Source organism: Camelina sativa, chromosome 14, assembly GCF_030686135.1.
Source record: "Camelina sativa cultivar CO46 ecotype springtype chromosome 14, ASM3068613v1".
Lineage (NCBI taxonomy): Eukaryota > Viridiplantae > Streptophyta > Magnoliopsida > Brassicales > Brassicaceae > Camelina > Camelina sativa.
The window spans coordinates 5,252,078-5,265,377 of NC_141893.1; the positions used below are offsets into that span (position 1 = coordinate 5,252,078).

The 13,300-nt window shown below is 38.7% G+C and overlaps 4 protein-coding genes across 5 annotated transcripts; 2 read left to right on the forward strand and 2 right to left on the reverse strand.

Annotated features, from left to right (window-relative positions):
* Window positions 1-1,544: 1,544 nt before the first annotated feature.
* Window positions 1,545-3,276, reverse strand: LOC104739893 (zinc finger A20 and AN1 domain-containing stress-associated protein 1). Its single transcript, XM_010460370.3, has 2 exons — window positions 2,767-3,276; window positions 1,545-2,299 (listed from the first exon to the last, which is right to left on the reverse strand). Exon 2 carries the CDS (start codon window positions 2,259-2,261, stop codon window positions 1,773-1,775), a length of 489 nt encoding a protein of 162 aa, XP_010458672.1. The 5' UTR covers window positions 2,262-2,299; window positions 2,767-3,276; the 3' UTR covers window positions 1,545-1,772.
* A 1,069-nt stretch (window positions 3,277-4,345) lies between these two features.
* Window positions 4,346-6,610, forward strand: LOC104739894 (uncharacterized). Its single transcript, XM_087484451.1, has 4 exons — window positions 4,346-5,048; window positions 5,595-5,831; window positions 5,941-6,158; window positions 6,249-6,610. The coding sequence occupies exons 1-4, from the start codon at window positions 4,791-4,793 to the stop codon at window positions 6,439-6,441; spliced, it is 906 nt and encodes a 301-aa protein (XP_087340577.1). The 5' UTR covers window positions 4,346-4,790; the 3' UTR covers window positions 6,442-6,610.
* Window positions 6,611-7,499: 889 nt separating this feature from the next.
* On the forward strand, window positions 7,500-11,144 carry LOC104771381 (putative LRR receptor-like serine/threonine-protein kinase At1g12460). 2 transcript variants are annotated; one of them, XM_087485400.1, is made up of 3 exons: window positions 7,500-9,348; window positions 9,444-10,219; window positions 10,311-11,144. In XM_087485400.1, the coding sequence occupies exons 1-3, from the start codon at window positions 8,192-8,194 to the stop codon at window positions 10,331-10,333; spliced, it is 1,956 nt and encodes a 651-aa protein (XP_087341526.1). In that variant the 5' UTR covers window positions 7,500-8,191; the 3' UTR covers window positions 10,334-11,144. The 2 variants fall into 2 exon arrangements, with proteins under 2 accessions (XP_087341526.1, XP_087341525.1); XM_087485399.1 differs by having other exon boundaries at window positions 9,444-11,144.
* LOC104739895 (putative aminotransferase ACS10) lies at window positions 11,116-13,289 on the reverse strand. Its single transcript, XM_087485401.1, has 4 exons — window positions 12,583-13,289; window positions 12,395-12,502; window positions 12,076-12,236; window positions 11,116-11,997 (listed from the first exon to the last, which is right to left on the reverse strand). The coding sequence occupies exons 1-4, from the start codon at window positions 13,075-13,077 to the stop codon at window positions 11,139-11,141; spliced, it is 1,623 nt and encodes a 540-aa protein (XP_087341527.1). The 5' UTR covers window positions 13,078-13,289; the 3' UTR covers window positions 11,116-11,138.
* Window positions 13,290-13,300: the final 11 nt, after the last annotated feature.

The window sequence follows — 13,300 nt, forward strand, 5'->3', positions numbered from 1 at the left end:
TTACTTTTTGTAAATTGTTTGATAATATTCGGAAAATGGACCCAAGATTTTTAATGTAACCATCAAAGAAGTGATAGTGAAAAGAACAGTTTGCCATATCAAAAACACATGTTATATAATTTCTTCTTTTTAGCTCATACCAAAGAACAGTCTTATCTCAACTCGTAGGTTAAGCAATCTCAGTTTTGATATAGAAGTTTTGATTTCGTTTAAAAACTGTATTGGAAAATCAAATCTAGTTTATATAGTGAAATTTCAGATAAATTCAGCAGCCTGCAAAAACATTAATGAATTTTGATGGATAGTCCTTTAATAGAAAACAGATCGGAGACAACTATTGCACTTGATTGTAGATGGTGACATGTTCAATACACACCACTCAAGGATCTGCGTTGGGCCACTGGCTAATTCAACCAGCCGTTTTAACTGACCACCAGTTTCAACTACACACCGTGTAATCGTTTACAGCTTTGAATCCCTTTCTCCTATTAATCAAACCCTCTTCATAGAGTCTAAATATCCCCAAAGATATAAAGACCATACAAGCCAATAGGAAGAATCGTACGAGCATCACTGGATACTATCACCTAAACTTCAAGAAATCTCTTAATCTTCCATGATTTGATTCAGACAGACTACTTTAAATCCACCAAAGGGATATATACAAACTACACTTATTCCAAGTCCTACACCTATAAATGAATCAAACTTTCTCCAGGTAAGAAGAACACCATTTTCCATTTTCCCCAGCTAAGACAAAGTAGACAAAATCAATGACTCATTCAATCCAGGACACCAAAATTAAAGACATGCAACTGTTCCATGGTTCAATGTAGAAACCCTACACGACATCTTCAGTTTCAGAACTATCAAGTTACAAACTTCAGCCACCATAAGCTATATATACAAACCCCAGTTTTTCATAACTCCCCTATAAAAAAACAGAGGTATCTTCCACGGTTCGATACAGATAAACTCCCTAGACGATATCTTAAGTTTCAGAACTAAAGCTACACACTTTATCCACCATCAGCTACATACAAACCCAAACTTGTTCATAAGTCCTCTTTGAACAAACCAAGAGAATCCTACAACTTCAAACATTCAACTTCCTTCAGATAAGAAGTAAGACGCATCAACAAGAACACTGATAGTCTGATATAAACTCTCTAGACGATACCTTCAGTTTCAGAACAATCAAGGTACGCAGTCTATCCACCATAAACTACATACACACCCCAACTTCTTCATAAGTCGCTATAAACAAACCAAGAGAATCCTACAACTTTAAACGATTTCAACTTCCTCCAGATATGAAGAAGTAAGATGCATAACATTCTGATATGAACTCCCTGGACGGTACCTTCAGTTTCAGAACTATCAAGCTACTCAATTTTATCCACCATAAGCTACATACAAATACAAGCCCAAACTTGTTCATGACTTCCCCTATAAACAAACCAAGAGAATCCAACAACTTCAAACGGATTCAACTTCCTCCAGGTAAGAAAAGAAGTAAGCTCTAACAATAAAGATTTCTGAGATAATATAACCAACACTTTTATTACAGAACAACAAATCCAGCGTTCCAAATCATGAAAATCACATAAATAGCATAACCTAAATTCCTAAGAAACCCTAGAGAGCAAATCAAACCATAACAAGAGCAAGCAGACGAAATTTAAAAAAAGAGCCAAAGCAACCAACATCACGAGACATATTAAAAACAAAGACAACAGACACCAGTTTCTTCTTTGGTTATTATTACCAAATCATATCCTCTCAACCTTATCAGCCTTGACGACAGGATTAGCCTTAGCAATAGCTTCTCTAGCCACTCCTTTGAAATCGAATTCACAGTCATGGCTCTCTGGATATCTATGAGCACCACAGAAAGTGCTCCCACACTTACACTTGAAACCCGTCACGCCCACTTTCTTGTTACAGCTCAAGCATCTCGTCGCCGTCGGTTTCGGCGGATCCACGGGAGCTGCTTCGCCGCTGCTCGTTGACGAACCGGATTCGACAACAACGCCGGGAGTGATCTGTTGCAGTTGGATTTTGGGTTTATTAGGGTTTAGAGATTTCTCGACGGCGGCTTTAGCAGAAGCGGCTTGCTCCTCCTTGGTTAGGATGTCTCTGTAGCATTTGGAACAGAGGTTCATGTTCGATGGACTTCCGAAGAAGCCACAGCCATTGACGCAGAGCTTTGGCTCTGAAGGACAGAAGCTGCTTGTGCCGTCGTTTTGCTCAGAACCCATAATTGAAAAATCTCCCAAATTCTAAAATCGAAATCTTACTGCAATTAAAAAAAAAAAAACACACACACACACACACAGATCGTGAATTGAAGAACAGATGCAGAATTTGGAATTAGGGTTAGGGTTTTTATTTTAATTATAATTGATAGAATCGCCGAGAAAATAAAGGAAGATTGACAAAATCGATAGAATTAGAAAAATGAGAGATTCTTGGCTTGTTACTCACGCGAGAAAAGACTGAAAATTATTTATGACGAAGATACCCATCGGACTCTTTAATAAAGTTGAAGTGCAAATCCGTCATTTTAACACACTCACGACCAGGTCAGCGTGAAAGTCAAAAAGACTATTTTACCCTCACGGCGCAAAAAGAGATAAGTCTTTTTTTAATCTTCACCATCAAAATACTTAAATCGAATGGTTCTAGATATATAGATTAAGGAATCAAACGAAGAACACACAAATCGGAACAGAACAAAACCAATAAAGATAAATTAATAATTACCTAATTCCGACACAAAACTCAGCTGGCGGAGAACAAAGTTTCCGATATCTCTCTAACTCTAATAGCTTTAGTTTCCGACGGCGACAAGTCTCTCTCGTAAAGAAAATATCTCACACAGTATTTTATCACTGAGAATTACCGACAAAGAAGTTTCGTGATATGATCGGAGACCGAGACCGTAACCGAAACCTCTTTAGCTTTTTCGCCAGAGAGAAATAATTTAGACAAAACAGAAACCAGACTTCTTTTGGTTCTTTTGCATTTTGTCTATGTGATCAAAATGATTTATTCCTATGCGGTAAGGCGCACGGGGATATTTTATGCATCGTCTGATAATATTCGTTCGATGAAACGAATCGGGGAGTGATGAAGTTGTTTTACAATCCAACGGTAGTGATTGGAACTTTTTTTTTTGTTTTTTGGTTTAGTGTGATATGATAGTATTAAAAAGTGGATATAAAATGGGTGGGGTTGTCAACTTTTTTTTTTTGGGTGTTTGTGGTTTACGACGATAAAGTTTGTTTTCAGTTCGTGAATATATGATAACCGGTTTATGTGTAACCGGGTTTGGTTTGTGGGGACAGGCTTAGCTCGTTGGACGGTGACGTAACTGTGGATAAAAGAAAGAAAGTGGCGCGTTTGTCCTGACGCGTTTTAGTCAGTCTGTCGCTCTTTTTTTTATTTTGATTGTGAATGTGTTGAGTTCCATGATATGATACTAGGCGCGTACGTACATGATAACGGTAGATTTTATACTACAAAAACACTCGCGTGGACAACAAACTGATTAGGTGATTCACGCAAAGGGTGTTTGCAGTTGCAGACAGTAAAAAACGACTCCAGCTGAGCCTAAACAAACTCGCATTCTTTTTTATTAAAAGCCAAAACTGAACGTGCATTTGGATTTGTAACTTCGGCAAACGACTCTTCTCGTTTTTTTTTCTTCAAACCGATTTTGTATTTTTCAACTCTAGCACACTAGTATAATATGACGGATACGATAATTATGATCTCCATCACCTTCGTTTGTTTTATTATGTTAATTTGTAATATATAGATTATCCATAAGACCATAACCAACCAAATATAGGTTAATCTGTCAATTTCTATATTTGAAATTGACTTATGTTAAGAAACGGCTAAAAAATAAAAAATATCTTACTATATATGATCGTCATTGGTGTTAATTAAGTATTATAATTTCAAAACGTAGCTATCTATATTATTATTACCATACAAAATGTCCACTTACACGAAAAAACTTATAGTTTTGTTATAAAAAGAAAGAAAGGAATCTTATAGTATATTTCAAGGGTTTTGTTCTACCTTTATATTATTTGCTTAGAAGTATCATCGATCTTTTGGTTGCTTTTCATTGTCTTGTTAATTTCCCTCTTTATCTCTCTTCTATGCTGTCGCTTTGAAGCAACTAAATATCAATGATTAGTCGTATAATTGTATAATTTCCTTAAGCATCTCTTATCCAAAACTAGTCATATTTTACATAACTGTAGAAAGTTAGAAAATGGAACATAAATACCCACCGTGTCGGCAAAGCGAATATAAAGCGAAGGGGGGGGGGGGGGGGGGGGGGGAACTCAAGCAACGCAACTCGCTTATACACACATATCGGTGCTTCGTGAGCAACAGCTATTAGCCAATCATATGTCTCCACTTGTCCGGTTTAATAATTTGAAACAAGCCACCACCTAATTATTGGGATATTATTCTTTTTTTTTTAAATATATATAAAAAAAGGTAAGATAATATAAAAAGGAATAATAATAAATGATTCAGATGCTTTCTTCTAAAACCCATTTCGCTTCGCTCTCTCTCCGATCACCACCACCACCACCACCATTTTGATCTAACAGTCTCATTCTCTTCATACTGTAACGAACGAAACCGAAGATATAAAAAACAGAGGCGCATAGCGAATCTGACGGAGAAGCTTTTGTTTTTTTGGGGAAAAAGGGTTCATTTTTTGTTTGTTTGGGAGGGGGCAATCTTCGCTCTCGATCTATATGACGTACAGCAATGGCGTCGATGCGACGGTGCCTGAGCTGAAATTGAGAGTAGAAGATAATGGTGATTATGTTAAATTGAGAGGAGGATCTGATGAAGAAGAAGGATCATCGTCGGAATCAGAATCATCATCTGGATGCTCGATTGGATCCGTTACTTCTGTTTGGTTCTGGGTGAAATTGATCTCCTTGGTCGCTTTTTTGGCTTCTTTGGCTTTTGTTATTATCAAATGGATTGGTCCCTTTTTAATCGAAAAGGTTTGTTTGTTTTTTTTTTTTTTTTTTTTTAATTCGAAGATCTGATTGCTTATATGGTTACATTTGTTTGGAATTAGGGTTTGCGTAAGGAGTCTAGTTTCTTCTGATTGAATTAGGGTTCTTGTGTGTTTTAGATTGAGCACATATATAAGTATAAAGCTTGAAACTTTCGTCCAGTTCTGTGTCTGTGGTTTGCCAATTTGATTATCGTTCATGAGCTCTGTCTGGTGTTTCTCAATCTTCTATGTTTGCTTGTTCCAGACTTAGTTTGACATGTTCTTATCTGTAACATCGTTTGTGATCCTAGAAACATTGTTTAATAATGGGTGGCCTATGGCATTGCAGCTCACCAGCCTTAAGTTCGAATGTAAATAATTTTTATATGGATTTGCAGTATTTTGTGTATGTGTTTCTAAAGGGATCCGTTTTGATGTTTTGTCAATCATGTAATTGTTGAAAATTGTGATGGTCTAATAGAGTTGGTCTCTTATGTTATGTAACGTGAAGTATATCCTCATATGTGTTTGATGTGTTTTGCGTTTTCAGGAACTGATTCCATTTATAAAATGGGTGAGAGGCACTTTCAGCATCCCGGTTCTCGGTCTTCTACTCTTTGCCTCGGTGGCCTTGTTCCCAAGCATTCTTCTTCCCTCTTCTCCTTCCATGTGGATGGCTGGTCTTACATTTGGTTATGGAAAGGGGTTTCTATTGATTTTATCAGCAGCATCAATTGGTGTTACCCTTCCTTTCTTAATCGGACATCTCTTTCTCCACAAGATGCAAGTAAGCATCATCTCAAACAATTGGATCTTGTGCACTCTTTGGCTTGCATACTTATTAAGCTTGTACCATTAGATGATCTGTTTGACCCTTTTCTTGGTCTTTTGTGCAGGAATGGTTGAAGCAATACCCGAAAAAAGCAGCCATACTTAGAGCTGCCGGTGAAGGAACATGGTTTCATCAGTTTCAAGCAGTCACTCTAATCCGTGTCTCTCCATTCCCTTACATGATCTACAACTACTGCGCATTAGCGACTGGAGTTCACTACGGTCCTTACATCTTAGGCTCTCTTGTTGGAATGGTTCCTGAGATCTTTGTCTCAATTTACACGTATGTGCCTCCCTCTCTCTGTCTCCTGTCTCTGTGTTCAGACATGTTTCTGCAGAATCTTAGATCGGTATTCTCTTTTGTTATTTGCAGGGGTATAATGCTAAGAACACTAGCAGTTGCATCGGATGAGAGACACATGCTTTCAGTTGTGGAGATAGTCGTGAATGTTCTCGGCTTCTGTGTAACTGCAAGCGCTACTATAGTCTGCACAATCTATGCAAAGAAGAAGCTAAGTGCAATGCAATCAGAGGAAGTGGAGACATTACAAAATCCAATACTCTAACTCTATTCACCCACTAAGCGCTTCGTTACCGCAACATATCATCTAACACGATCTTGAAATTGATAATATATATATATATATTTGAAAATGAATAATTTATGTTTCTTGTATATGTATATATCAACTGAATTTTGAAAAAAATTTCAATGTATATTTGTTAGATCATCTAATTTTTCTACCTTTCGTTGCATGTGATCCAACTCATGGAAGTAAAGTATGTATTGTTGGGCAGTTGGGCTTATGCAGTAGTACATAGGAGCTTTTTCCTACATAAAGTTGGAAGAAGAACAAAACAGTCAAATACTACTAGTAGGAGTTAATAACGTGAAGAGATTAATTAGATTTCCGACACAAAGCATGATTGGAAATTGAAATAAGACATATTAAAAATGGTTACAAAAAGGCAAAATAATTAACTCTGACAAGTGTACAACGGTAATGATTTTACAGTGCTATTCAATGTCTCATCTTGAAGATTGTGTGTCCTCTATGCATGATGAAATTATCTCTATCAATGAGCTCTCCCTTCAGAGAACTAAATCAAAATCTTCGAAATAATCATGGAGAAAATTGTGGGGGAGAAGGAACAAAAAGATTTAAACAAACAAACACAATAAACATAAAACAGAGAGAACAAAAAAGCCAGAAACAAACAAATGACAGAAAGACGTTTTTACTTTCTTTTTGGTCACTCACTCACGCACCCGTCTCTGTCTCTAATTCTCTTCCCTTTTTTTTTTTTTTTAAACCCATATGTTTCCAAAAGTTTGATTTGAAATTGGACCCTCAACTTATGCATTAGCACCAAACATAACACAAATGAATCCTACTCTAAACCATCAACAAAAGCTATGTAGATTCAGAAGTCATTTACTTTTACTATAACTAGAAAATATATTCATTCCCAATAGTTTCTGATCATTTGAATAGAATACTAAATGCACAATTCTCTGTTGTCTGTTCACGCATTTAATATGTTTGCAATGGGGACCATAACTACTTGTTTTTTCCTTTCTTCTTCTTCTTCTTAAAAAATCGATATTTCTAATAATTTATTTACACAATTCGTGAAAACAATTAGGTAAGGATTGTTTAATAATGGTTGGTGAAGGAGAGAATAAATGCTTTGGTAGAAGTACAGACAAGAAGACACTCTCTATACTCCATTACATACAGTATAAAACGTTTACATACACACATATGTATCGCTCAACATATAGACGATGAACAAAGCAAGGCACGTGCTTCTTCTTCGTTTGGTGGAAGCCAGAGAGTGAGAGAGTGAGATCATTTAATTCTTTCATTAACTTAGTAAGTTACTTTCCAGCCAAGGCACACACACACCCAATACTCTTCTCTATAATTGCAAAGATGAGCTGAGTTCTGAATCTGTGATTCTTTCTTCTTTCGTTTGGTTCACCAGCTGTTCTTGAATCTGTGATTCTTTCTTCTTTTGTCGTTTCTTGAAAGTGTTGACTTTGGTCGGTAGATTTTTTTTTCTAGCCGTTAAGGATGACTAAATTAAATGCAGGAGCAGCTCAAAAGTTCTAAGCTTTAATAGCTCAATCCCAAGAAAAGATCAACCGTATAGCTCAATCACATTTTGGGTTTCATAAATGCAGCTACTTGTTGTTCTTGATTGTGGTGTTATAAGAACGGATCCCAATTTGGAGCTCCTTGGAAGAAAAAGATTGTAAATTAACGAACCGGGTTCGGGTTCGGGTTCGGGTTCAGTTTAATCAAGTCCGATATGAGAAAGGTTAATCTTTTACTGGTTTTGGTAAGTTTCATCTACATTGCAACTTCTCGCTCTGATACAACAATCAGTGAGCGAGACATTTTGCTTCAGTTCAAAGACAGTGTCAGCGACGATCCGTACAACAGCTTGGCTTCTTGGGTCTCTGACGGCGACCTCTGCAATAGCTTCAATGGAGTCACTTGTAACTCAGAAGGTTTCGTGGACAAGATCGTTCTGTGGAACACAAGTCTCGCCGGAACCCTAGCTCCGGGATTGTCGAATCTTAAGTCTGTTCGAGTTCTGACCTTGTTTGGCAACAGGTTTACAGGTAATTTACCGTTGGATTACTCAAAGTTGGAAACTTTGTGGACGATTAATGTTAGTTCCAATGCCTTGTCTGGTCCGATCCCGGAGTTTATTGGTGATTTGTCTAGCTTAAGGTTTCTAGACTTGTCTAAAAATGGTTTCTCCGGAGAGATTCCGGTTTCTCTGTTTAAGTTGTGCGACAAGACCAGATTTGTTTCACTGTCTCATAACAATCTCTCTGGATCAATCCCTGCTTCAATCGTGAACTGTAACAGCCTTGAAGGTTTTGATTTTTCTTACAATCATCTGAAGGGAGTGTTGCCGCCTAGGATTTGTGAAATTCCGGTTCTTGAGTATATCTTAGTGAGAAACAATTTGTTGTCTGGTGATGTCTCTGAGGAGATACCTAAATGTCAGAGATTGCGTCTTGTCGATTTGGGAAGCAATTTGTTCCATGGATTAGCGCCTTTTGAGGTTCTTAGATTCGAGAACATAACTTATGTCAATGTCTCTTTGAATCGGTTTGGTGGGGAGGTTGGAGAGATAGCTGATTGCAGTGAAAGCTTGGAGTTTTTGGATGCTTCATCGAATGAGTTAGCCGGGAGGATACCTACTAGTGTAACAGGTTGCAAAAGTCTCAAACTTTTGGATTTGGAGTCTAACAAGCTGAATGGGAGTATCCCGGGAGGTATTGGGAAGATGGAGAGGCTCTCGGTGATCAGATTAGGTAATAATGTTATAGATGGGGATATACCTAGGGAGTTTGGAAGTTTGGAGTTTCTACAGGTTTTGAATCTGCATAATCTCAAACTCACTGGTGAAATCCCAGAGGATATATCCAATTGCAGAGTACTTCAGGAACTGTAAGTTCTAATTGTTGCTGCTCCATTCTTGTTACTGTGTTTGATATATTGAATCTCACATTGTTGTTGAATGTTTGTTTGTTTGTTGGTGGCAGAGATGTTTCAGGGAATGATTTAGAAGGAGATATCCCTAAGAAGCTATTAAACTTGACAAACTTAAAGATTCTTGATCTGCATCGAAATCATCTCAATGGAAGTATCCCATCTGATCTAGGGAAGCTCTCCAGAATCCAGTTTCTTGATCTTTCGCAGAATTCGCTTTCAGGGTCAATACCATCGTCACTCGGGAATTTGAATACTCTAACGCATTTCAATGTCTCTTATAACAATCTCTCCGGTGTTATCCCTCCTGTTCCAGTGATACAAGCTTTTGGATCTTCTGCTTTTTTGAACAACCCTTTCCTTTGCGGTGATCCACTTGTAACTCCCTGCAATTCACGTGGAGCTGCAGCAAAATCCAGAAATTCTAATGCTCTAAGCATTTCGGTTATCATTGTTATTGTTGCTGCTGCTGTTATCCTCGTTGGTGTCTGCATAGTGCTTGCTTTGAACCTAAGAACTCGTAAAAGGAGAAAAGACGAAGAAATACTTACAGTGGAAACCACTCCTCTGGCGTCTTCAATTGACTCTACAGGTGTGATAATTGGAAAACTTGTTCTTTTCAGCAAGAATTTGCCATCAAAGTATGAAGATTGGGAGGCGGGTACAAAAGCTTTGCTCGACAAGGAAAACATAGTTGGCGTGGGGTCGATTGGATCAGTCTATAGAGCATCTTTCGAAGGAGGGGTTTCCATTGCAGTGAAGAAGCTTGAGACTTTAGGAAGAATCAGAAACCAAGAAGAGTTTGAGCAGGAGATTGGACGGCTTGGAGGTTTGCAACATCCAAATCTGTCTTCTTTTCAAGGTTACTACTTTTCCTCAACAATGCAATTGATCTTCTCTGAATTTGTCCCTAATGGTAGCCTCTACGATAATCTACACGTAAGAATCTTCCCGGGAGCCAGCTCAAGCCATGGGAATACTGATTTAAATTGGCACAGAAGATTTCAGATTGCTTTAGGGACTGCAAAAGCGCTCTCTTTCCTTCACAATGACTGTAAACCAGCAATTCTTCATCTCAATGTTAAGTCCACCAACATTCTTCTAGACGAAAGATATGAAGCAAAGCTATCAGATTATGGATTAGAAAAATTTCTTCCGGTTATGGATAGTTTCGGCTTGACTAAGAAGTTTCACAACGCGGTGGGGTATATTGCTCCAGAACTAGCTCAGCAGAGTTTGAGAGCTAGTGAGAAATGCGATGTGTATAGTTACGGTGTGGTTCTTCTTGAGCTGGTTACAGGTAGAAAACCAGTGGAGTCTTCATCAGGAAACCAAGTCTTGATCTTGAGAGACTATGTGAGGGATTTATTGGAGACTGGTTCGGCTTCTGATTGTTTTGACAGAAGGTTGAGAGACTTTGAAGAGAATGAGCTTATTCAAGTCATGAAGTTAGGACTGATTTGCACGTCAGAGAATCCACTGAAGAGACCGAGTATGGCTGAGGTTGTGCAGGTTCTTGAGTCAATCCGAAATGGATTTGGATCATGATGAAGTTTTTTTTCCTTTTGAGTAAAGATTGCATAGAAAATGTGCAGTGTAGTGTTTAGAGGGGGGAATAATAAGTTCATTCTTTTTGATTTTGGTGATTTTTTGGGATGCACCGGTTTAGATTTATGTTTGTTCAATGAAATTGTTAGTCTGGTTTACTCAGTACCGAACCGAGTCTTGAGGAATGTAGATAAGCACTTTCAATCTTGAGATTTACAAACTTTTCTGATACGGTTCATAACGACAAGCACATCTTTGTCAGACAAATTACTGAAACAGAATCTAAACCATCCTGGTTCAATACAATGACAACAAGACCCTGGTGTTACATTGATCTTACCAATGTTCAAGAACTTGTTCCAAAGCTCAATCTCGCCTTTCTCGCTGTAAGAAGAGATCAATCCTCTCATATCTGCCCAACAAAACAACCCTCCATTGCTTCTCATGCACTCGATTCCTAAACCTTTCAATCCTTTTACAAACTCTGAGTAGATTCTCTGTAGTCTCTGCCTATTGGTTTTAATATACGTTTGAATGAACTCCGGTTTGGAGATTGCGGAAATGAGCAAATGCTGGGATGGTGATGACACGGGTGAGAACGCTGTGAGCTTTCTCGAAGCTGCTAGAACGTTCTCATTGAAGGAGTAAATGGCGCCAGCTCTGAGTCCTGGAAAAGACAAGTCTTTTGAAAGATCGTACACTATGTGAACTCTTTCCTTGTCAAGATTCTCTTCTGTGTCAGCTATTTCAGCTATGCTGACAAACTCTGCTTCTTCTTCATCTCCATGGACCGAACTAGCAAAGATCTCGTTGGAGATTATATGAATGTTTTTCTCCCGGGTGAAGTCTAGAAGAGCGTAGAGATTTTCTCTGGTCAAGAGACTTCCCATGGGATTGGAAGGGTTTGAGATTATGACTCCGCGGATTCTCACACCACGTTTCTTGGCTTGCGAGAAACTCCTATCAAGTGCAGTAACTGATATATTGAAATTGTCAGAACTTCTACAAGGAACGTGTATGATTTCAAGTCCGTTTCGCCATTTAACATCTACATCGAATCTGCAGAAACAGATCAGCTTTTTTAAGCTACAGACTAAGTAAGTATTCCTATACAGCCACAGAGTCTGAAATCGTTACCCGGGAGAACACGGCGTTGGAACAAGGAAAGCGTTTCCAGAATCAGCTAAGCAGAAGGAAAGAATCTCGATAGCTGAAGCTGCACCAGAAGTTAATACTAACTGCGTTGGATCAAAGGTAACAGCATTCTTGGTTGCTTCAGACATGAGCCTTGTCACACCCTGTCCCAATAAAAAAATGAGAAATCCACATTCAATCAATAACAAGAACACATAAGGATCCAAAAGCAGTAGACTTTAATGCAAAAACAAGAACACATTTTGAGCCTCTTCATTTGTATCATAGCTGGGTGTCAATGAAAAGTTGAAAAGAAAATAACCATTTTGAGCTCCATAAGTCCATCAGGAGGCTCATAAGAAGCAATCCCACTTGAACTCAATCCAACTGAAGTTTGAGAAACCCAATCTTTGATAACATCCAAGCTCAACTGTAAAAAGAAGAACACTAAGATTATAAAACATTCATAGAACCAAGCAAATAAAAATCGAAACTTTTGATTTTGTTGACCTTGTTCTGAACTAAACCAAGCTCGATGATGCCATCCGGGTTACCCGACTCATCATACGAATCCTCCTCGACCCGTCTCAGTCCCGGTGAATCCCCACCTTTGAGGATACAATTAGCCCGACCCGAAACGGAAACGTGAGCCCCGGAACTTCTCGGCGAGATAATGACCCGAGAGAGAGACCTAGCCAAGCCATTGAGCTCGGACTGAGACGGACTCGAGGAACCCGAGTTGTTGTTGGTAGAGGAGGCTGAGTTCTGAATAGCCGGGTCGGGTTCGGGTTCTGGATCGTCTGTACGGTTTCGTTTGAGGTAAAACTGGAGAAAGTAGAAGAAAGCACAAGGAATGACAGAGCCCAAGACTAAACCACCATGCCCTTGAACCACTCCTTGTAATGGTACAATCACTCTCATCACGGCTGTTCCTCCTCCTCCGGAAGATGTCTCTGAATCAGGTGTACCGCTCCTCCTGCTCCGGTAGATACCGGTAAGGGTCATTATACCCAATTACTCATGTGAAACGGAGCTTAGATTCAAACCGGGTCGGGGAAACGGATTGTTGTGGCGTTGATTCGTTGCTTGCTTCTAACTTCTAATAAGACTTACATTTTTGAGTCGTTGAGATTTTTTCTGGAGGGCGGAGTAATGTAAATTAGTAAATTACCATGTTACCCTCTTAGTCTTTGTCCTTTCTATTGTTATCCGCAACCACAAGTTACAG

Bases quoted from the DNA above. Each gene is read 5' to 3' on its own strand.
- LOC104739894 (XM_087484451.1), top strand. From the start codon at position 4,791: ATGACGTACAGCAATGGCGTCGATGCGACGGTGCCTGAGCTGAAATTG. The intron at 5,049-5,594 runs GTTTGTTTGTTT...TTGCGTTTTCAG, and splicing joins GTCCCTTTTTAATCGAAAAG to GAACTGATTCCATTTATAAA. The intron at 6,159-6,248 runs GTATGTGCCTCC...TGTTATTTGCAG, and splicing joins ATCTTTGTCTCAATTTACAC to GGGTATAATGCTAAGAACAC.
- LOC104739895 (XM_087485401.1), bottom strand. From the start codon at position 13,077: ATGACCCTTACCGGTATCTACCGGAGCAGGAGGAGCGGTACACCTGAT. The intron at 12,503-12,582 runs GTCAACAAAATC...TTCTTTTTACAG, and splicing joins TTGGTTTAGTTCAGAACAAG to TTGAGCTTGGATGTTATCAA. The intron at 12,237-12,394 runs GTTATTTTCTTT...TTATTGGGACAG, and splicing joins GACTTATGGAGCTCAAAATG to GGTGTGACAAGGCTCATGTC.
- LOC104771381 (XM_087485399.1), top strand. From the start codon at position 8,192: ATGAGAAAGGTTAATCTTTTACTGGTTTTGGTAAGTTTCATCTACATT. The intron at 9,349-9,443 runs GTAAGTTCTAAT...TGTTGGTGGCAG, and splicing joins TGCAGAGTACTTCAGGAACT to AGATGTTTCAGGGAATGATT.
- LOC104739893 (XM_010460370.3), bottom strand. From the start codon at position 2,261: ATGGGTTCTGAGCAAAACGACGGCACAAGCAGCTTCTGTCCTTCAGAG.